This window comes from Lynx rufus, unplaced genomic scaffold (assembly GCF_022079265.1).
Source record: "Lynx rufus isolate CCGP_SWC_20201006 ecotype Redwood Valley unplaced genomic scaffold, mLynRuf1.p SCAF_2, whole genome shotgun sequence".
NCBI lineage: Eukaryota > Metazoa > Chordata > Mammalia > Carnivora > Felidae > Lynx > Lynx rufus.
Genome location: NW_025814834.1, coordinates 33,587,789 through 33,609,476, shown reverse-complemented (window position 1 = coordinate 33,609,476; position 21,688 = coordinate 33,587,789). Strand labels below are relative to the sequence as shown.

Sequence of the window (21,688 nt, the reverse complement as noted above, 5' to 3'; positions counted from 1 at the left end):
GTCATCCATCAAGTCCCTGGAGGTACCTTGCTTCCTTCTCCAGTTGGTCTGTGCCTGTGGCATTCTTCTCCCCACCTCCCTCCCCCCAGTTAATGCCAGGCATGGAACACCGTACATGTGGATGGGACAAGCCTCCCACAAGAGAAATACAACTAAGACCCCCATAATGCTCAACAGTGCAGCTAAGCCCACCTGGCTCTTTAGGGCTATTCACACTGGTACTAGACTTCTTGGACACTGAAGTTAAAATAAGTTGACAAAGAAGGAGAAGAACTGGATTTCCAAAGGGCATAGACAATAGGAGTGTTTGCCTTTATTTTGTCTTATGTACTTTTTTTTATTGTGTATTAACCTAATAGGAAAATGGAGATGAAATGGACTATCATGAAGAACCAGGAGGACCCCTCAGAGAAAATCATCAAGATACCCAAGGTAGAGACAGCCAGGTTGGGTTTTAAATCTTATCACAACAATCATCTAATGAGGTTTGCATTGGTTCAAAGATGTTAATGGGAAATGACCCTTCCATTTCCTCTCAGCCTGGAAGTCAGAAAACAGACCAGTGTGCTGAGTTCAGACTCTGATTGTTCTTACTTAATGCATCACAAACCAACTGATGACGATAACATGCTTTTATATTTTTGGACTTACTGAAAGGTTTCTTTCCTGCCAGAGGCCACAGATTGTTGGAAGAGAGTGGAGACTCTGGGGTATCACAAAAAGGTCACATAGGCACTTCCACTTTTCTGTTCCTCCTGCCCACAGGGGTGTGGATATGCAGGTGCAGGAGCTGAGACTCCCTGGCTAGAGGGTTAATATTCCAACGATGGTGGGGGGCAGTATCTTTAGAGACACAGACCCTGCTGCCCACCGCCCTGGGTGGTCAGGCTGTTTGAGTGTGGCTTCCTCCAAAAATGATGCTGCATTTAATAATGATGATTCTAGGAAACATTGGGCCCAGAACTGGGCTTTTTGGCATAGTTCATATTCCCAGACCCTGAGCTAGACTCTAATCTCTTCCCTGGGGGTACCTGTGCATGCTGTGTGATACTGCAGTTGGGTAGGCCCAGGTACCAGAACTGTTCTTTATCCTCACTGCATCTTGCAGGAATGGAAATAGATAGGTGAGAGACACTTGTGTTCTCAAGGAGTGGATGCAGTGCCAGCCAGAAAGAATTGCTTATTGTTTGCTGTACAAAGTCATCCAGCAGAGAGAGCAAATAGGGGCCTGTGCTCTGCCCCCTAAGCCATGCACCTCAGGACTGGGGGTATCCATGCAGAAGGGGCTCCTTTCCCCCTTCTACCGGCCCTTCTACTGGGGTGCCTTTCTTGAATTCACATAAGGTGCTCTATATAGGCTAGCAACAGCAGCTCTGTTCAGCTGAGTGGAGAACGTGGGCTCTGAAGTTGGACTACTGCCTTAACACCTCTGTGCCTCAGTGTCCTTAACTGAGGCTGAAAACAGTATTCCCCTCCTAAGGTTGCATGAGAAATAAATGAAGTAATTCATATACAGTAACCCTTTAACGAATACTGTATTATTATTTTTTTAAGTTTATTTATTTATTTTGAGAGAGAGAAAGAGTCAGAAAGGGGCAGAGAGAGGGGGAGAGAGAGAGATTTCCAAGCAGGCTCTGCACTATCAGTAGAGAGCTCAATGTGGGGCTTGAGCTCACGAACCTGAGATCATGACCTAAGCTGAAATCAAGAGTCAACCACTCCATTGTGTATATAAACCACAATTTCTTTATCCATTCATCAGTTGATGGACATTTAGGCTCTTTCCATAATTTGGCTATTGTTGAGAGTGCTGCTATGAACATTGGGGTACAAGTGCCCCTATGCATCAGTACTCCTGTATCCCTTGGGTAGATTCCGGGATGAGCACTGGGTGTTGTATGGAAACCAATTTGTCAATAAACTTCATATAAAAAAAATAAATAAATAAAATCTTAAAAAAACAAAAAAACAAAAAATAAATAAATAAATAAAATCCATTCAAGTTGTGAAAAAAAAAAAAAAAAAGAGTCAACCACTCAACCAACCGAGCCCCCCAGGCACCCTAATACTGTATTATTTTTGACTTGGATATCATAATGATTAAATGTCTACCCTCTCAGGGTCACAGTTTTCCAACCTTGAAATGACACCATGACCCTTCCTATCTCCTCTAGACCCCATGAGATGAGGAGACCATGAGAGCTCACTAGAAATAAAAGTGCAAAGTCATGGATTTGGAATTTCACCTTAAATTTGATATTTTTCTGCTTACATATTTTACTGTTTCTTTCATTTGATATTCTAAACAAAAACAATTTTATACTCATTTAAAAAGATTTCACTGCTGGGTACGTGGGTGGCCCAGTTGGTTAAGTATCTGACTTCAGCTCAGGTCATGATCTTCAGCTCAGGTTCATGAGTTTGAGCCCTGCTTCAGGTGAGCAAGAGCCCTGCTTCAGGTGAGCCCTGCCTCACTCCCTCTCCCCCTCTCTCTCTTGCTGCCCCTGGCTCACTTGTGCCCTTTCCGTCTCAAAAATAGAATAATAAAATAAAAGATTTCACTGTTTCTACATATCAGACAATAAAATATTATGGTAGCCCAATCTCTGGGTTTGGTCAAGCTTTTAAGCAGAGTTCTTGCTAAAATAAGTCTCCTGCCCCCTCCATTTTCAAAGCTGAGTGACAGTAACCAGGGAAACAATGCTCCAGTCTTCAGACCTTCCATAAGTCACATATGCAGAATGTGAACACTGACAAGGCTCCAAGTGCAATGGGGGTTTTAGGCAGTGCAGAACATGGCCAAATCTAAGCAATGACCACGTCAGTCGAAACAGTTTTCCTTTCTCATGACAGAGGAACAGGCTTCGGCTGAGTTCCACAAAGGTTATCCAGACAGTCTTTAATGCAGTGAAATATCACTGCAGAAAATTAAAGAAGGCATTTGCCTGTCCTGAATGATAAATGCTAATGTTTAAAAAAAGATTTCAAATCTTTGTAGGAAGAAAAGAGAGCTTGCCAAGGAATTTTTTTTAACTATTTAAGGATCGATTTTCCCCATGTAGGCCTTACATCTAATTGCCAAGATTTTATTCTCTACTACTCTAAATTAAGTAGTGATCTTCATGTTTAAATTATGAACAGTGAGCCAGTGCCATATCTACCAAGAATACCTTGCATCTTACACTTGGTGAAATCACTGCATGCAAGTTTTCACCAGACAAATCAAATTGGCAACCTCCAAATCAAATCGGGTTTGGAAAATTGCTCATGTTAAATACAAAACTTTCCTTTCCACCTCTTTTCCCCAACCCCTCAGTCCAAAAAAAGAATAAAATTTCAAGTCTTGTTTATTTCCTAGGCCAGTTGTTCTCAAACTTCAGTGTGCATCAGAACCCCCTGAAAGTCTGGTTAAAATAAATTTGGGGTCCTGCCCCTAGAGTTTCTAACTTGATCTGGGTTGAAGTCATCTGTAAAATGGAGGTGCCAGTACTACTTACCTCATGAGGTGGCTGTGAGATAAAGGAGTTAATACATGTAATGTGCTTATGAGAGTGCCTAGCACAGAGGAAGTGCTCACTGTGGGTTAGCTATCAGTCTATTTCTTAAAAACCTTAATTTAGTAGCTGTAAGTCTTGTCTCCTTGTCAGGAGAGACTTGTTCTAAGTTGATAACATGATGATTACTTTCTAGGTCAATCTCAATGATGGGGGCTTGAACTTGGCAAGACTGGTTGAGTCCGTTGTGTAAGTCCTTCTTTTACTTAAGTCCACATGTGGACAGCAGACCCAGTCTGAACAAAGCAGCCTTGCCAGCCTCCGCCTTCTGTGAAAGGCTATGTTCAATAGTGATGTAACCCCTTACAATGTGGCAGAATTTGAGATAATCTTAGAAAGAGTGAGAGATTTGAGGAGCCCTGCATGAGATACAGGGGGGTCCCTAATGAGTAGCCTGAAACAATGGGGGGAAAAGACAAAAGGCAGGACTTACAGAAACCCTTAGAAACCAGTGAGCCATTTCTATTCTACTAGGGAAAAAGAGGCCCAGAGCATTATTGCTTTATTGAAGAGATGGGTATGCAGTACTTAGGATATTGATGCAACTGTTCTAACAAAGACCAAGATAAAGTGACTTCAAATAAGATGGAAGGTTTATTTCTCTCTCTCGGAAAAGTCCAAGCTGGCAGACAAGAGGTAGGACAGCCCTGCCCCAGGTTCCTTCTCTCTGCCATCCCCTTTGCCATTACCCTTCTCTACATCTTAAAGCTGGCTCAGCATCTCCTTATCCTGAGGACAGGAGAGAAAACATCAGTGTTGGGCCCACAGCTGCCTTGTAGGAGCATAAATTCCATTGGTCCACTTAGCTGTAGGGAGGTTTGAAGGCCTTTCCTCGGGGGCAGTTCCTGGCTCCAGGAATAAACAGCTCCAGAAGGAGCAGATATAATGACTGCCCAACTTGTGCAATGAACTAAGGAGTAGCCAGTGTTGCAAAAAATTTCCCTTAAAGCTGTGGGAAAAATAGATCAGAAGTGTGTGCCCAGAAGTTGAGACAGTGCCCCTGCCCCAGAATCTACAACCTGGAAAGTGGCACCCCTGTACAGGGCTGCCACCTGAGGTCAGTCAAGACCCCTTGCTCCCCGATTTGCTCTATATGAAGCCTACACAGTCACTGCACACTGCCAGTACTGGGTTCAGAATTATCTGCTAGTTCCTAGCAGCCTAGATGACCTCCACACTCTGTTACTGCTTTATCTTTCCTTCTGAAAAGTATTTCAAAGCCCTCCTCCATGTCGAGCAGTTGTACATCCTTAAGAATGTTTCTAGCTCAGGGCGCCTGGGTGGCTCAGTCAGTTGAGTGTCGACTTCGGCTCAGGTCATGATCTCATGGTTTGTGGGTTCAAGCCCCATGTCAGGCTCTGTGCTGACAGCTCAGAGCTGGGAGCCAGCTTCAGGTTCTATGTGTCCCTCTCTCTGTGCCTCTCCCCCACTTGTGCTCTGTCTCTCTCTCTCTCAAAAATAAATAAAATGTAAAAAAAAAAAAAAAAAGAATGTTTCTGGCTCACTCCACTTAACCCAAAATAGAAACCCCAGGGAAGTCCCCAAAATCCCAGAACACAGCTGTTGCCCCTTGATCCTGAAAAGTCTCTTCACCTTCCAGGAAGTAAAATTTATTTCTAACTTGAGACCCAAATTCATCAAGACCAAAAAGCAGTTGAACCTACAGATAAAGACAACGTAAGAAAGGCAATTTATAGACCAATCTCACTTATGATCCAAGATGCAAGACTCCTAAATAAAATATAGCCAATCAAATCATTAAGCTTACGTTTAAATATGTAATATTTTGTATAAATATACAAATATACATATAGTATGTGTGTGTGTGTGTGTGTGTGTGTGTGTGTGTATACATATACCATGACTGAATTTGGTTTATCCCAGGAATTCAAAGATGGTCTAACATGTGAGAGTCTGTTTATGTAATTCACATCAAGAGGTTAAAGGAGAAAAACCTTAGGGTCATCCCAATAGATACAAAATGAAAAATAACTATGATATCCACCCATTCATAATTTAAAATTATCAAACTGGGAACAGAGGAAGACTTCCTGATTTTAATAAAGAGTGTCTATCAAAAATCTGAAGTACGCATCACACTTTAATGGTAGAACTTTAAAAGCATCCTCTTTAGAGAAAGAACTAGGATAAGGACGCCCTCTGTCATTGCTTCTATTTCAACATTGTAGTAGCACAGTAGGGAAACCAAAAGAAAGGAAAAGGAAAAGGACAGAAAGGAGGAAATGACACTGTCATTATTCCCAGACAATAGCATTATATGGAAAATCCAAGGGCCTCTACAGACAAGCTATTAAAAGACAAAAAGCAAGATTACTAAATATAGATCAAAACATAAAAATCAATTGTGGAAAAAAGAAAGTGTCAAAACATAAATTACAATTTATAATGCAATTGTAAGATAATTGTTATTATGAAAACCCCCAAACATACACAAAAATCAGCATAGGAATTCCACATATCCATATCCTGGCCGATATTGTTCACCCACATCCCTAACTCCTTCCTCCCTCTCTTCCATATTATTTTGAAACAAATTTTCCAGCCTCATGTCATTTTATGTATACACGTATCTATCTCTAAAAAACAAGAAAAGACACTTTGGGGGCACTTGGGTAGCTCCATCAGTTGAGCGTCTGACTCAATTTTGGCTCAGGTCATGATCTCATGGTTCATGAGTTAGAACTCCATGTGGGGCTCTGTGCTCACTGCTTGGAGCCTGCTTGGGATTCTCTCTCTCCCTCTCTCTCTGCTCCTCCTCTGCTCATACTCTCTTTCTCTCAAAATAAATAAATACCCTTAAAAAAAAAAAGACACTTTTGACATAACTGTAATACTACTATTGCACCTAAAAATTAGAACTATTCTTTAATATAATTGAATATTCAGTTTTTTTAATGCTGTAACTGTCTCCCAATTATTATAATTGTTTCAGAGTTTGTTTGTTTGTGATTCGTTGATGTGGCCTTCAAGTCTCCTTTAATTTATTGGCTCCCTTTCATTTCTTTTCTTAACTCTCTTAGTTTATTTTTAGGAAATTGAGTCACTTGCCCTATAGAGTTTCCCACAATCTAGATTTTGCTGATTGCTTCCTCATGGTGTAGTTTTACGTGCTTCTCTGTCTTCTATACTCCCTGTAAGTTAGTACTTGGATCTAGAGATTGATCAGATTCAAGTTTGGTTTTTCCTTTTGGAAGACCATTTCATGGAGGGCATTGAGCTCTCCCATCAGGAGACATCGTGTCACCTCATGGTGCTCGTAGCCTCAGATCCATTCATTCATTACAAGCTGCAAAATAGTGATATTGAAATTCTATCATTCTTTTTCCACTTATTACTTGGAAAACTCCTACCAAAAAAACCCAAAACAACTTTTCCTCTTCTATTAGTTATCCACTGGTACAGTTTATACAGGAAGGTAGGATAAATGTAATTTTTAAATATATATCTGTATAGATAGAGGTACATATATCCTACAAACAAATGTAAAAAAAGATATGTGAGACTTTCTTGAAGAAATTACAAAATCTTGTTAAATTAAATAAAAATAGACTGAAATAAATATAACATTCTATATAATGTTGTATGTAATGTTTATAAACAGGAAGGTTGAAAATTCTCCCTAACTTAATCTGTAAATTCAATGCAGTTACAATTTTTTTTTAAATCCCCAATCAGGTTTTGGTGGAACATGATAAGTTGATCCCAAAATTCATAAAGGGGCCCAAAATAACCAATAGAATTTTGAAGAAAAATAAAGAGGCCAAATACTAAAATATCAAAAATATTAAATATCAAAAATCACTTTAAGGCCATATGATATTGGCTTAGGGACAGACAGAATAGAGAATGCAGAAATAAATGCACCCATATATGGAAACAACATATGGCAAAAGTGTAAAGAATGAGCTATTTCTCAGTATATAACTTTGAGATAAATGGTTATCCAATTTTTAAATCTTTATCTCACATTATCAGGTGTGTTTCTTGAAAAAGCAAAAAAAGTTTTTTTAATATTTTCTTTTTAAGTTATCTCTATACCCAACTTGGAGCCTGAACTCACAACCCCAAGATCAAGAGTCTCATGCTTTTCTGACTTAACCAGCCAGGCTTTTTTCTGAAAAAGCAAAAATTTTAAACTTTTTAGAAGAAATATAGAAGAATATCTTTATGAATTTGAGAAAGGAAAAAATTTCCTACCCCTGAATCAAAACATAAACCATAAAGAAAATTACTGACAAATCAGGTTATATTAAAATTTAAAGTTTTTGACAAGACAGTAAAAACAAAGTTAAAAGACAAATCACAGGGGTGCCTGGCTGGCTTAATTGGCAGAGCAAGCAACTCTTGCTCTTGGGGTTGTAAGTTTGAGCCCCATGTTAGGTATAGAGATTATTTTTAAAAAATAATAAAATCTTTTGGGGCACCTGGGTGGCTCAGTCGGTTATGCGTCCAACTTCGGCTCAGGTCATGATCTCATGGTTCATGGGTTCAAGCCCCACATCAGGTTCTGTGCTGACAGCTCAGAGCCTGGAGCCTGCTTCAGATTCTGTGTCCCCCCCTTTCTCTCTCTGCCCCACCCCTCTTGTGCTCTGTCTCTCTCTGTCTTTCAAAAATGAATAAACATTTAAAAATAACATAAAATAATAATAATAATTTTTAAAAATCTTTAAAAAAGAAAAAAAAAGACAAATCACAGACTATAAGACAATATCTTATAGCGCATAAAACCAATAAAATATTGGTATCCAAAATGTGGCAAGAACCGCTACAAATAGAGAAGGAAAAGATCAACCCAATGAAAATGGCTGAGATATGAATAGGCAATTAACAGATGAGGAAGCCTAAATAAATGGTCATGTGAAGAAGTCAACTTGCTGCTAATCAGGAAAATTGAAATTACAACAAAAAGAGATATCATTTCAGGTATATATCAGATTAACAAAAATTTAAAAGTCTGCAAACACCCATTTTTGATGAGGATACAGAGTTTTAGAAATTCAGAGCAATTTGGAAATATCCAATAAATTGAAGATACACATACCCTGCAACTCAACAATTTTATTCCCATGTATACCTCAGAGAAACTCTTTTGTGTATGAAAAGTGACTCACTCAAGAAGGTTCATTACAGCATTGTAATCACAAAAAGTTGGAAATAATCAAAACAGCCATCGGCAACAAAATGGATAACTAAATTGTGGTACGTTTATACAATGGAATAGTGTCAATAACTTAAAATAAATGAATGGAAACTACATGTATCATCATGAATTAATCACTAAAATGTTAAGCAAAATAAGTTGTAAAATATATAATGATTTAATGTATAAAATAGTATATGTTGTTTTTTAAGTTTTATTTATTTTGAGAGAGAGAGAGCACAAGTGGGGTAGGGGCAGAGAGAGAGGGAGAGAGAGAATCTCAAGCAGGTTCCGAGCTGCCAGCACAGAACCTGATATGGGGCGCATACCCATGAAGCTGTGAGATCCTGACCTGAGCTGAAACCCAGAGCCAGACATTTAACTGAATAAGCTACCCAGGTGCCCCTGTTATTTATAAGTGTATTTATATGTGGCAAAGATATAGACATATGCCTGAGGACACTGTAGGAAAAGAAAAACTTTTCCTTGACCCTCTTAGGGTCTCCTGGCTGGGCCTAAAAAATTAAACTGACACAGATTTAAGAGGAGAAAAGCACACAAATTTATTTAATATAAATTTTATGTGACATAGGAGACTTCATAAGGAAATGGGGACCCAAAGAAATGGTTAAGCCTGAGTGTGTGTGTGTTTGTTTTGTTTTTTTAAAGATTTCTTAATTTTTAAGTTATCTCCACACCCAACATGGGGCTTGAACTCACAACCCCAAGATCAAGAGTTGCATGTTCCACAGACTGAGCCAACAGGCACCCCAAGCCTGAGTGTTTTTATACGAGGTTTGATGAAGAGTGGAAAGTTGTGGGATAATGTGATATTACTTAAAGGGAATGGGCTAAGGAAGGATAATAATTTGGGAGAAACTGAGCAAGGCCTGTTTGTTTGGATTCCTCTTGAAGTTTCTCCATCTTCAGAGATAAGGATGCCTCTTTCCTCTAGGTGGCACTTCTGGTGGGCACCTCTCAAATGAGGCTCTTAGAAGGGGATGCTTCAGGGGGAGAACGGAGTGGTGGTCAGAGAATCCTTCCTTCACCTGCCATTTTTCAAATTCCTTCAGCTTGAAATATTTAATATGTGAAGGTGCCGTATTTGGAGTAGTGTGTTCAATGGACAAATACCAAATTTAAGAAAACGGTTACCACTGGGAGAGAGTGACAGAAATGAGATCAAATGTTATACAATGAAGTCTTGGACAGTATCTGAAATGTTTTATTTCTTTAGAAAAAAATGTGAATCAGATATGGCAAAATGTTAAGATTTCACAAAGCTAGGTGGTACTCTATATAGTATTTTTTCTATACTCTGCATTCTTAAAATATTTTACAGATTTTTTTAAAGCAGTTAAAAGTTGTAAATTATTATTCAAAGCACTGGCTTAGTTTATCCCAATATTTCCTAAATACCAGATTATTTTATTGGGGAGTGAGGGGAGCTCGTTTCTATGATCCACCTCCCAGAATTTTCAATTCTCATCAATACGGTGAAATTACACTAATGTAGAAACTCAGCTTTTGGTCAATACAAATGCGCCCTCTGCTGGTCCTGTAGTGCCCTGTCTCAGAGTTCAAAACAGCTATAATGAGCCATGAATGTCCAGTGAAACAGCTTTTACAGCCATGTTAGCCATGAAACTCCCACAGAATTTCTCTTATCACGAAGATACTTAAATCACCTCCAACTCTCTGTAACATTACATATGATCCAAAACAAAATAAATTCTAAGTAACCACCCCAATCAACCTTCCCAGCTTCCCCAACCACCCTGTACATTAACAATTTTGTCCCCACTGCTATTTCTGGAGGTTGATGTGTGAGATGCTATCCTTAAAGTTTAGGAATGGCAGAAGAAAACCCAAGCTACAAAGGCGCTCTGGGCTGAGAAGGAGTGGGGGTGTCATGGACAACTTTGAATGCTGAAAAATGGATTAACTATCATATTAAGGAGATGATTGATGGTAGGATGACAGGTGAATTTTTTCTTTTCCAATCTTTCTTTAAAGTTATAACCCCTTTAAATAAAGAAAAATGAGGAAAAATAAATGAATTCATGCAGGAATCTACTGCTCAAAGAGAAATAGGGATTGAATATTAGAGTCTACCTTTTGAAAAGTTTTTATTTTGTGTTAATATCCATCTTCCCCAATAAAATTTAAGCTCCCTGAGACCAGGAGCAGGTAGGGGGGGGGGGTGTCTGTCCAACTCCCCACTCTATTTCCAGCATCTAACACAATTCCCAGCATGTGGTCAGTATTTAATAAGCATGTGATAAATGAAGAAATAGATGACCATTTTTCTCAGAGTGTTAAATCAGTACAAATTTTGGGGGGAATGATTTGGCAGTCAACATTGTGCCTTAAAGACTGTATATCCTTTAATAATCATAGATGTGAACAAAGAGTAGGTCTTTTAATAATCAAAAACATTCCTTTCAGTGAAATGTTATGCAAAGTTCTTTATAATTATAAAAACTTTGAAACAATCTGAATTTTACAAGTTACATGTCTGATTAAGGTATGGTACATCTGTACAATGAAATTCTATGCTGTTTATTATGATAATTTTTAAGAATATTTAACTATATGGGAAATTCTAATAACATAAAAGTAAATTAAAATTATACATATATTTAATTCTATTAAAATGAATGTATATGTAGATGGATTAATTTTTTTTAATGTTTATTTATTCTTGAGATAGAGAGAGACACAGAATGTGAGCAGGGGAGGGGCAGAGAGAGAGGGAGACAAAGAATCTGAAGCCAGCTCCAGGCTCCAAGCTGTCAGCACAGAGCCCAATGCAGAGCTCGAACCCACAAACCGTGAGATCACAACCTGAGCCAAAGTCAGCCGCCCAACTGACTGAGCCACCCAGGCACCCCGGATAGATAGATTATATATGCATGAAAGTATATACACCAAAATATTTGCATTAATTGTATGTGCGTAGAGTGATCATGGGTGAGGTGTTTGGTTTTTGTTTGTTTTTACCAAGTGCCAACACTGTTTAGGCACTTTATTTGTATTAATATTTTTCTTAAGTTTTTTTTTAAGCAGATTTATTGAGGGATAATTGATATATGATAAATTACACTTATCTAAATTTTATGATTAGATAAGTTTTTTAAAGTGTTAAATAATACTTTTTTTTTCCTGTAAAGATTTTAATGCAGTCAACTTTCCTTTTTCTTAGGCTTTAATGATATGTAATTATTTGGTAGGGTATAAAATTATTCAGCCAATAAATTTTCTTTCATTGAAATACTAAACATTGCTATGATTTGGGGGTGGTTCCTAGTTTTATTGAGATATAATTGACAAATAGCATTGTATTAGTTTAAGGTGTACAACATGATTTATCTGTATGTTGCAAAATGATTACCACAGTAACTTCAATTAACATCCATCACCACACACAGTTACAATTGTTTTTTCTTATGATGAGAACTTTTAAGATCCACTAGGTAAGTTTTGATATATGTATATACCCATGAAACCATCATCATAGTCCAGATAAAACATTCATCTTTCCCAAACATTTCCTCATGCCTCCTCCAACTCCAGCCTCCCTTGTCCCCAGCCTCCCAGTGTCCCCCATTGATATGCTTTCTGACACTATAGATTAGTTTGCATTTTTAGAATTTTCTATAAATGAAGTCATACTATATATACCCTTTTTTGGGTCTGGTTTCTTTCATTCCATGTAATTCTTTTGAGATTCATCCATAGTGCTGAGTGTATTAATGCTTCATTTCTACTTACTGCTAAGTCATATTGCTTTGTATGTATACACCAGTTTGCTTATCCATTCACCTGTTGATGAACATTTGGGCTGTTTCAAGTTTTTGACTATTACCAATAAAGCTGTTATGAACATTTGTGTACAAGTCCTTATATGGACATATGCTTTCATTCCTCTTTTAAGTTTGCTTATTTATTTAAGGAACCTCTACACCAATCATGGGGCTCAAACTCACAACCCCGAGATCAAGAGTCACATACTCTTCCAACTGAGCCAGCCAGGTGCCCCTCATTCCTCGTGAGTAGGATACCCAGGAGTGTAATGGTTGGATGATATGATATATATAACATTTAATTTTTTAAGAAACTGGCAAACTAGGGTACCTTGGTGGCTCAGTAGGCTAAGTGCCCAACTCCTGATTTTTGGTTCAGGTTATGATCTCATGGCTCGTGGGATTGAGCCCCATGTCGGGCTCTGTGCTGGCAGTACAGAACCTGCTTGGGATTCTCTCTCTCCCTCTAACTCTTTACCCCTCCCCCAGTCACTCTCTCTTTCAAAATAAATAAATAAACATTAAAAAGAAAAAAGAAACTGCCAAACTACTTTCCTAAGTCACTGTTCCATCTTACATTCCAACTAGCAGTAAATGAGAGTTCTAGTTCCTTTGCCTCTTTGTCAATACTAAGTATAGTCAATCATTTTAGTCATTCTAATAATTATGTGTTGACTGTGAGTTATTTTTTCTTCCTTGTGCTTCTGTTTTTCAAATTTTCTGCAATGAAATATATCTTTCATAATAAAAATATTGTTTAAAGTGAAATAAAAGGTAGCCTAGTCCAATATGAAGTCTTAGTCTGAGGACTCTTCTCATTTTAAAGGAGTTACCCAGGGGCGCCTAGGTGGCTCAGTCGATTGAGTGTCTGACTCTTGATTTAGGCTCAGGTCATGATCCCAGGGTCATGAGCTTGAGCCCAGTGTCAAGCTCCATGCTGAGCATGGAGCCTGCTTGGGATTCTCTCTCTCTCTCTCTCTCTCTCTCTCTCTCTCTCTCTCTCTCTCACCCCCCCACCTCAAAATAAAAAATAAAGAGCTACCCAGTTTGGTCTTGAGAGAGTCCAGCAAAGAGTGATAGCTGTGTAGCCTGAGTAAGCCTTCCTTATAGGGTAACATTTGTTTTTCATTTTTTATTTTAATTAAAATTTTTAAAATTGAGAGAAAATAGATATGTAGCATTATATTAGTTTCAGGTATACAACATAATAATTTGATATTTGTATACATCACAAAGTGATCACCACAATAAGTCTAGTTATCAACAGTCATCATATAGTTACAAAAAAATTTTTTCCTTGTGATGAGAACTTTTAAGATTTACTCTTTACAACTTTCAAATGTGCTAAATATTATTGACTATAGTCACCATGCTTTACATTATATCCCCATGACTTATTTATATTGTATATCTAAGGTTTTTTTAAGTTTATTTATTTTGAGAGAAAGAGAGACAGAGATAGAGAGAGAGCAAGCAGGGGAAGGCAGAGAGAGAGGGAATGAGAGAGAATCCCAAGTAGGCTCTACACTGTCAACACGTAGAGCTCAACGCAGGGCTTGAACCCATGAACCATATCATGACCTGAGCCAAAATCTGGAGTCCTGATGCTCAAATGACTGAGCCACCCAAGCGCCCCTATATATAGAAGTTTTTCAACGTTTATTTATTTTTGGGACAGAGAGAGACAGAGCATGAATGGGCGAGGGGCAGAGAGAGAGGGAGACACAGAATCGGAAACAGGCTCCAGGCTCCGAGCCATCAGCCCAGAGCCTGACGCGGGGCTCGAACTCACGGACCGCGAGATCGTGACCTGGCTGAAGTCGGACGCTCAACCGACTGCGCCACCCAGGCGCCCCTATATAGAAGTTTTTACTGCTTGATCCCCTTCGCCTATTTCTCTCAGTTCCCAACCCTCTTCCCTGCTGGCAACCACGAATCTGTTCCCTGTATCTTTGAGTTTTGTTTTGTTTGTTCGTTTAGTTTTTTTTTAGATTCCACGTGTAAATGAAATCAGGCAGTATCTGTTTTTCTCTGACTTATTTCATTTAGCATAATACCCTCAAGGCCCATCCGTGTAGTTGCAAATGGTAGGGTTTCCTTCTTTTTTATGGCTTTTTTTTGTATATATACCACATCTTCTTTATCCATTCATCCATCAATGGACACTTAGGTCGTTTCCATATTTGGCTATTGTAAATAAGGCTGCAATGAATGTAGGGCATATATCTTTTTGAATTAGTGTTTTCATTTTCTTTGGATAAATACTCAGAAGTTAAGTTGTATGTAGTTGAAGAAGCTACATACTGTTTCCCATAGAAGCTGCACTAATTTACATTCCTACCAACAGAGCACAAGGGTTCCTCTTTCCCCACATCCTTGTCAGTACTTATTTCTTGTCTTTTTGATACTAACCATTCTAACAGGTAGGAGGTGATATCTCACTGAATAGCATTTCCCTCATAATTAGCGATGTTGAACATCTTTTCATGTGCCTGTTAGCCATCTGTATGTCTTCTTTGGAAAATGTCTGTTTAGATTATCTGCCTATTTTTTAATTGGTGTTTGGTTTTTTTGCTATTGAGTTGTAATGTTTGGGGTTTTTTAAGCAATTTCATTTTCAATGTTATAATCACACTAGGATTTTAAGAAAAAATTTAAACACATATAAACTTCCTAATCTATTATTTTCTTTTTGTTTTCTCTTCCAGCCCTTATTCATTTACATACATATTTTATAGAGTTCTACCACAATATTCTGTATTTTACACTTTTACTTCTTTATGTCATGTTTTCCATATTGCTTATCTTTTAAACCATAATTTTAAATGTCACATTAATGCATCATAAATTGCTTCCCCAATCTCCCATTGTTGGGGAGATTTTTCATTATTAATAACAAAGTTATAAAAACTTTGTACAAAAAGCTTGTCCTTTTGAATTATTTCTTCATGATAAATATCCAGGAGTAAGATTCCTGATCAAAGACTAGAACATTTTTCTGGTTCTTGGTACACACTGTTGTAGCACTTTCCCAAAGGGTCTACTAATTTTAATGTCACTTGCCTTGTGCCAGCACTGGTTTGTGCAGGATTTGCTAATTTTCTAGGCATAACATACTTTATTGTGCTAATTTGCATGTCATTGACTACTAACCAGGTAGACATTTTCCCATGTCTGGGATTGTTGTCTATTGTCTTTGGCTGTTAAGGATCCTCTTTGTCTTCACAGACCAGGAGCTGAGGAATATGAACCTTGACCCTCCTAGTGCTTCCCTGGATGATCACATCCAGACCTTCGAGTCAGATACTGTCCAAAAGACGTAAGTGTTCGAAGCTGTAATGATATGGACTGCTCTACTTTTATTTCATTTTTTTCTTTTTTCTTTTTAAAGTAATCTCAACGCCAAATATGGGGCTCGAACTCATGACCCTGAAATCAAGAGTTGCCTGCTTTACTGAGCCAGCCAGAGACCCCTCATTTTTGTTTTTAATTATTTCATTTCTGTTTTTTCTAAGCATGAAGATTCTCAGGCTAACTGCATTCTCTAACAGCCAGAATTGTTGTCTAAGAAACGGATTCTTGGGGAGAATTATATTGTGACATGTTTCCTACATAAGCCATATTCTTTGGCTGGGTGGGTGAAAAGTGAAGTTTAACAGTGTGGAAACAGCTTTCTCCATTTGTCTACATAACTGGGATCTACAGACATGCCTAGTAAGGTGATTTCTGTCAATTCAACTTGGTTTCTCCTCTACACATTCACTCCACTTTGGGTAAAATAAATAATACTTAAAAATACTAAAACTAATTGCTAACATGTAGTAAGTGCTTCCTATGTGCTCACTATGTCCTTCCAATGAGCTCACTAACCAGCAGCTCGGCCAGTCAGCTCCTAAACCCCATTTGGCAGTGGCAGCTAGAACTATAGCCTATTGTGACCTCCCATGAGCATCAGTGACTTGACAGCCTGACCTCACCTGCCTCTTGATGTAGGTGTCCCCTCCTGAGTCAAAAAGGATTTATGATCCCTAGGAACAAAGAAAGAAAGGCACTTGATGGGGGGAGGCAGCTATCTGAAAAATTCCAGTTTTCAACTTTTATACCTCAGTTTCTTCCACAATGGATTTAAATGGCTTACAACAACCTCATCAGCAAAAAAAAAAAACAAAACAAAAAACAAAAAAAAAACAAAAACAAAAAAAAAGCCAAAGTGAGATAACCAAAAAGAAAAAAAATCTTTAATCCAGAGGAAAAGAAAAAAGAATATCAACACCCAACAAAAGTAATTAGAGTCATTGTGACTAAAGATCAGACTTCCAGATTTGATACAGAGATTCCTGAATGTAAAAACAAAAAAAGAAGGAGGAGGAGGAGGAGAAGTAGTAGTAGTAGTAGTAGTAGTAGTAGTAGTAACACAGGTTTGTGGTTCTCATTTGCAGCATACCTGTTCCTCAAGGGAAATAAAGATTTTCCTAGCACTAAATTCTAAAGGATACACCTTCTGTGGGTTTTTATAGAGTGACATTGAATGATTTAAAGACCCATGTGTTTACAGGAAATTCCGTTTTACCTCATGCAACAAATATTTCTCAAGTTTCTATAGTAAGACCCTGTACTAGCACAGCACAATGAACAAAATATTGATTTGGCTAAAAAATAAAATGCCCAGGGGCGCCTGGGTGGCGCAGTCGGTTAAGCGTCCGACTTCAGCCAGGTCACGATCTCGCGGTCCGTGAGTTCGAGCCCCGCCGTCAGGCTCTAGGCTGATGGCTCAGAGCCTGGAGCCTGTTTCCGATTCTGTGTCTTCCTCTCTCTCTGCCCCTCCCCCGTTCATGCTGTGTCTCTCTCTGTCCCAAAAATAAATAAACGTTGAAAAAAAAAAATTAAAAAAAAAAATAATAAATAAATTTAAAAAAAATAAAATAAAATGCCCAGAACCAGGCTTGACACACAGTAGCTGCTGCTGCAGCTGTTACTGAAACCACATAGCTATTTCTTAGTGACCTTTTTACCCAGAGAACATAAGTCAGTTATCCTCAAGGCAGATAGTCAGTGACTGCAATTCTACAAGGGATCACACAAACACAGCACATGACCTTTTGGTGGCTAGATTTGACCAAGAATAGAATTTAAAAAATATATATATATATATAATTCAGAGGGCATAAAAGAATGGATGGATAGTTGCATGTTCCTAAGACTATTTTTTAATCAAATTTTATGTATGTATGTATGTATTTATTTATTTATTTTTCAGGAATAGAATTTAGTGATTCATCATTTACATATAACACCCAATGCTCATCCCAACCAGTGTCCTCCTTAATGCCCCTTGCCCTTCCCCCAACCAACACCCCACCAGCAACGATAAGTTTGTTCTGTGTATTTGGGAGTCTCTCATGGTTTGTCTCCCTCTCTGTTTTTATATTATCTTCCCTTCCCTTATGTTTATCTATTTTGTATCTTAAATTCCACATATGAATGAAATCATATGATATTTGTCTTTCTCTGACTTATTTTGCTTAGCATAATACACTCTAGTTCCATCCACATTGTTGCAAATGGCAAGATTTCATTCTTTTTGATTGCCAAGTAGTTTTCCATTGTGTATGTATGTATGTATATACATATACATCTATATATACACGACATCTTCTTTATCCATTCATCAGTCAATGGACATTTGGGCTCTTCCCATACTTTGACTATTGTCAATAGTGCTGCTGTAAACACTGGGGTGCGTGTGCCTCTTCGAATCACCACTTTTGTATCCTTTGGATAAATACCTAGTAGTACAATTTCTGGGTCGTAGGGTAGTTCTATTTTTAATTTTTTTGAGGGACCTCCATACTGTTTTCCAAAGTGGCTGCACCAGTTTGCATTGCCACCAGCAGCGCAAAAGTGTTCCCCTTTCTCTGCATCCTCACCAACATCTGTTGCCTAAGTTGCTAATTTTAGCCATTCTGACAGGTTTCAGGTGCTATCTCATAGTGGTTTTGATTTGTGTTTCCCTGATGATGAGTGATGTTTAACATTTTTTCATGTGTCTGTTAGCCATTTGGATGTCTTTTTTTTGAAAAGTGTCTGTTCATGCCTAAGACTCTTTCTTAAAGGTCATGTATTTTTCAGCTAAGCCTTTGATAGAAGAAATTTCAGTTAGATAACCCTATGTCATTCAATTAAAGGCATAGATATGCAACCACAGGGAGACAAACTATTTCTTCTGCTCCCTAAATTGAGGATTAAGCTGGAGAGAACCCCAAAAATGAAGACTCAAATTTCTAATCTCCCTTATTCAGGGATGTGTTGAGAAAAAGAGGGTTGACCAAGTGTGTAACATGCCCAACACAGTGCCACAGAAACAATGTTTGTTCACTTTTCCTTTTCCTTGTCCACTAGTTTTGTGGGGTTTGTTTTGTTTTGTTTTTTAGTTTAGTCCTGTTGTTTTGCTCTTTCTTAAAGTGGTAGAGATTATGATGTACATCATCTACAAAGAAGACTCCAAGGACACGAGTCCCTAGAGAGGTTGGGTCCTAAAGACACATCTCTTCTTCCAAGAGGAAGAGAAGAGAAAACTGAACCAAGATCATTCAACCACCAGGCACTAGCCAACATAAATGTAAGTGTAAACACCTACCAGCTTGTTCCAAAAGCCCTGCCTGGATGTTGCTCTCATTAGGGGTATCATGGACAGTTGTATGTATTGCTTAGTATATACACAAGGGTACCTACAATGGGGGCAAGTGAGAGCTGAAATCCATTCTGTGGTTAACAAACCATGCCCTGAACCCCAGCATTGGGCTGCATCCTTCTGAAGGATGGGGTGCCCATTTCTAATTTTACAAAGGTGCTAATAGAAAACTTCAGTTTTCCTACACACACCACTTCTGACACCAGATGTATGGAGTCTTTTTCCACATCAATCAATTCTCCAGCTCGAAGGACACCAATTGGGTATCCAGTCCTTTTTTTGCATGGGGAAGGGATGTCTGTCCTACAGTTCAATTCTGACACTACCTGGAGTTAGCACAGACCTCACAGGTTAAGGGTGAGCTCAGTGCTACAAGACTGCTCCAACTTCAGACACTAGTCACAAGTCCCAGATTGTCACCTGTACTTCTGACCAACAAGCTATAAATAGAGGGTTCCCACAACCCCTTCTTCAGCTTTGACAATTTGTTAGAATGGCTCACAAAACTCAGAAAAACATTTACTTACTATAATTGATTTATTACAAAAGATATTTTTTAAACAATTTTAAGTAATTTCTACACCCAACTTGGGGCTTGAACTTACAACCCCAAGATCAAGAGTTGCACGTTCCACTGGCTAAACCAGGCAGATGCCTCTTACAAAGGATATTTTAAAGGATACAAATGAACAACCAGATGAAGAGATACATAGGGCAAGGTCCCAGAAGCAGGCGCTTCACTCTCCATGGAGTTTGAAGTGTGCCACTCTCCTAGCATGTGGATGTGTTCACCAACTCAGAAGCCATCCAAACTCCTTTGCTTCAGGTTTTCATGGAGGCTTCATTACATAGCCATTGACTGATAAAAGTATTGGTAGATGGTACTTAACTCAACCTCTAGTCTTTTCTCCCTCCTCTGAGGTTGGGAATGTTGAGCTGAAAGCTCCAAACCTCTAATAACATGGTTGGTTCCCCTAGCAACCAGCAACCCCCCACCTTAGGTGCTTTCCAAAATCATCTCATTAATACAATCTCAGGTGTGGTTGAAAGGGGTTTGTTAGTGGGGCGCCTGGGTGGCTTGGTCAGTTAAGCGTCCAACTTCGGCGCTTATGATCTTATGGTCTGTGAATTCGAGCCCCGCGTCAGGCTCTGTGCTGACAGCTCAGAGCCTGGAGCCTGTTTCAGATTCTGTGTCTCCCTCTCTCTCTGCCCCTCCCCTGTTCATGCTCTGTCTCTCTCTGTCCCAAAAATAAATAAACGTTAAAAAAAAATTTTTTTTTAAAAAAGGGGTTTGTTAGTGAATAACAAAAGCCACTCTTTTCACATTTATGCTCCAGAAATTACAATGGTTTTAGGAATTCTGTGCCAGAGACTGGGGATGAAGACAAATATATATTTCTTATGTCAAAATATCACAGGTACTAAGGTACCCATTCTGCCATCCTCTCTTTGGAGGAATCTCCATTGTTGTCCCAGCCCATAGGGAAAGGTAAAGACTGACATGGCTGTGGTCGTCTGCTTGAGAAACTTCTGGAAAGTTAGCAAATGATGCAAGAGTGAATAAAGCTGGCTCTGATTTAAACTAGTTAAACATTAATTGTAGCAATAGCAATCTATCAAAGTTGAAAAGTGCTTCACTTTGATCCACCTCTGTAGATCGTGATTTAGCATCCAAGAAGGGGACAATCATAAAGTGTATTCTGTTCCTCTTTCCTCCTATGACATTATACCTAGAAGTTTTAAATGAAAGGCTGAACCTTAGGATCTCCTCACCAGCTCCATTCTAAGACTCGCTCTCCAGCTTCATGTGGAACCCAGAAATTCCATTCTAAGCCATTCTGTCTTGTTCAACATAATCACCCTTTGATGGGATTTTTGTTTGTTTGTTTCCTACTCATATCATGGTCCTTTCCTTAATTTTTCACCTTTAGGAGATGGAGTTGATTGGCAAAGACAAGAGAAAGAAAAGAACCAAGACAGACAAGTCCAAGGCACCCCAAGGGGAGAGAGAAGGAAAGGTCCACAGGAAAACAGAGGCTTCTGTTGGTAAGGGAGTGTGCTCTTGAGGAATGACCCAGGAAAAGACACCTAATGGGAGCTGAGAGGTGTCACAGAGAATCATCATGAATCTAATGAGACAAACTACCTAATTTTGAGTTTTTTTTAATATATGAAATTTATTGTCAAATTGGTTTCCATACAACACCCAATGCTCATCCCAAAAGGTGCCTTCTTCAATGCCCATCACCTACCCTCTCCTCCCTCCCACCCCCCATCAACCCTCAGTTTGTTCTCAGTTTTTAAGAGTCTCTTATGCTTTGGCTCTCCTGTCTTTTTGACTACCTTGGCCAAGACAGTATTGCAGACTTACTTCATGTGAGTATCTTAGGAGATAGAGAAAAGGAGAGAGGAAACCAGGGTTACCCAGAGACCTGTGATCAAGAGAGGAAATAACAATAGCACCTATTTACTGAAT

General features: G+C 38.7%; 1 protein-coding gene across 2 annotated transcripts in view; it reads left to right on the top strand.

The window, feature by feature from the left end:
* Nucleotides 1-21,688, top strand: part of KIAA2012 (KIAA2012 ortholog) — a 109,039-nt gene that overhangs the window by 78,460 nt on the left and 8,891 nt on the right. For both annotated transcript variants that reach the window (XM_047084827.1, XM_047084826.1), the window contains exons 15-19: nucleotides 360-432; nucleotides 15,750-15,840; nucleotides 18,984-19,140; nucleotides 19,988-19,990; nucleotides 21,144-21,258. In XM_047084827.1, coding sequence (XP_046940783.1) covers nucleotides 360-432; nucleotides 15,750-15,840; nucleotides 18,984-19,140; nucleotides 19,988-19,990; nucleotides 21,144-21,258 — 439 coding nt within the window. The remainder of the gene's footprint in view (nucleotides 1-359; nucleotides 433-15,749; nucleotides 15,841-18,983; nucleotides 19,141-19,987; nucleotides 19,991-21,143; nucleotides 21,259-21,688) is intronic.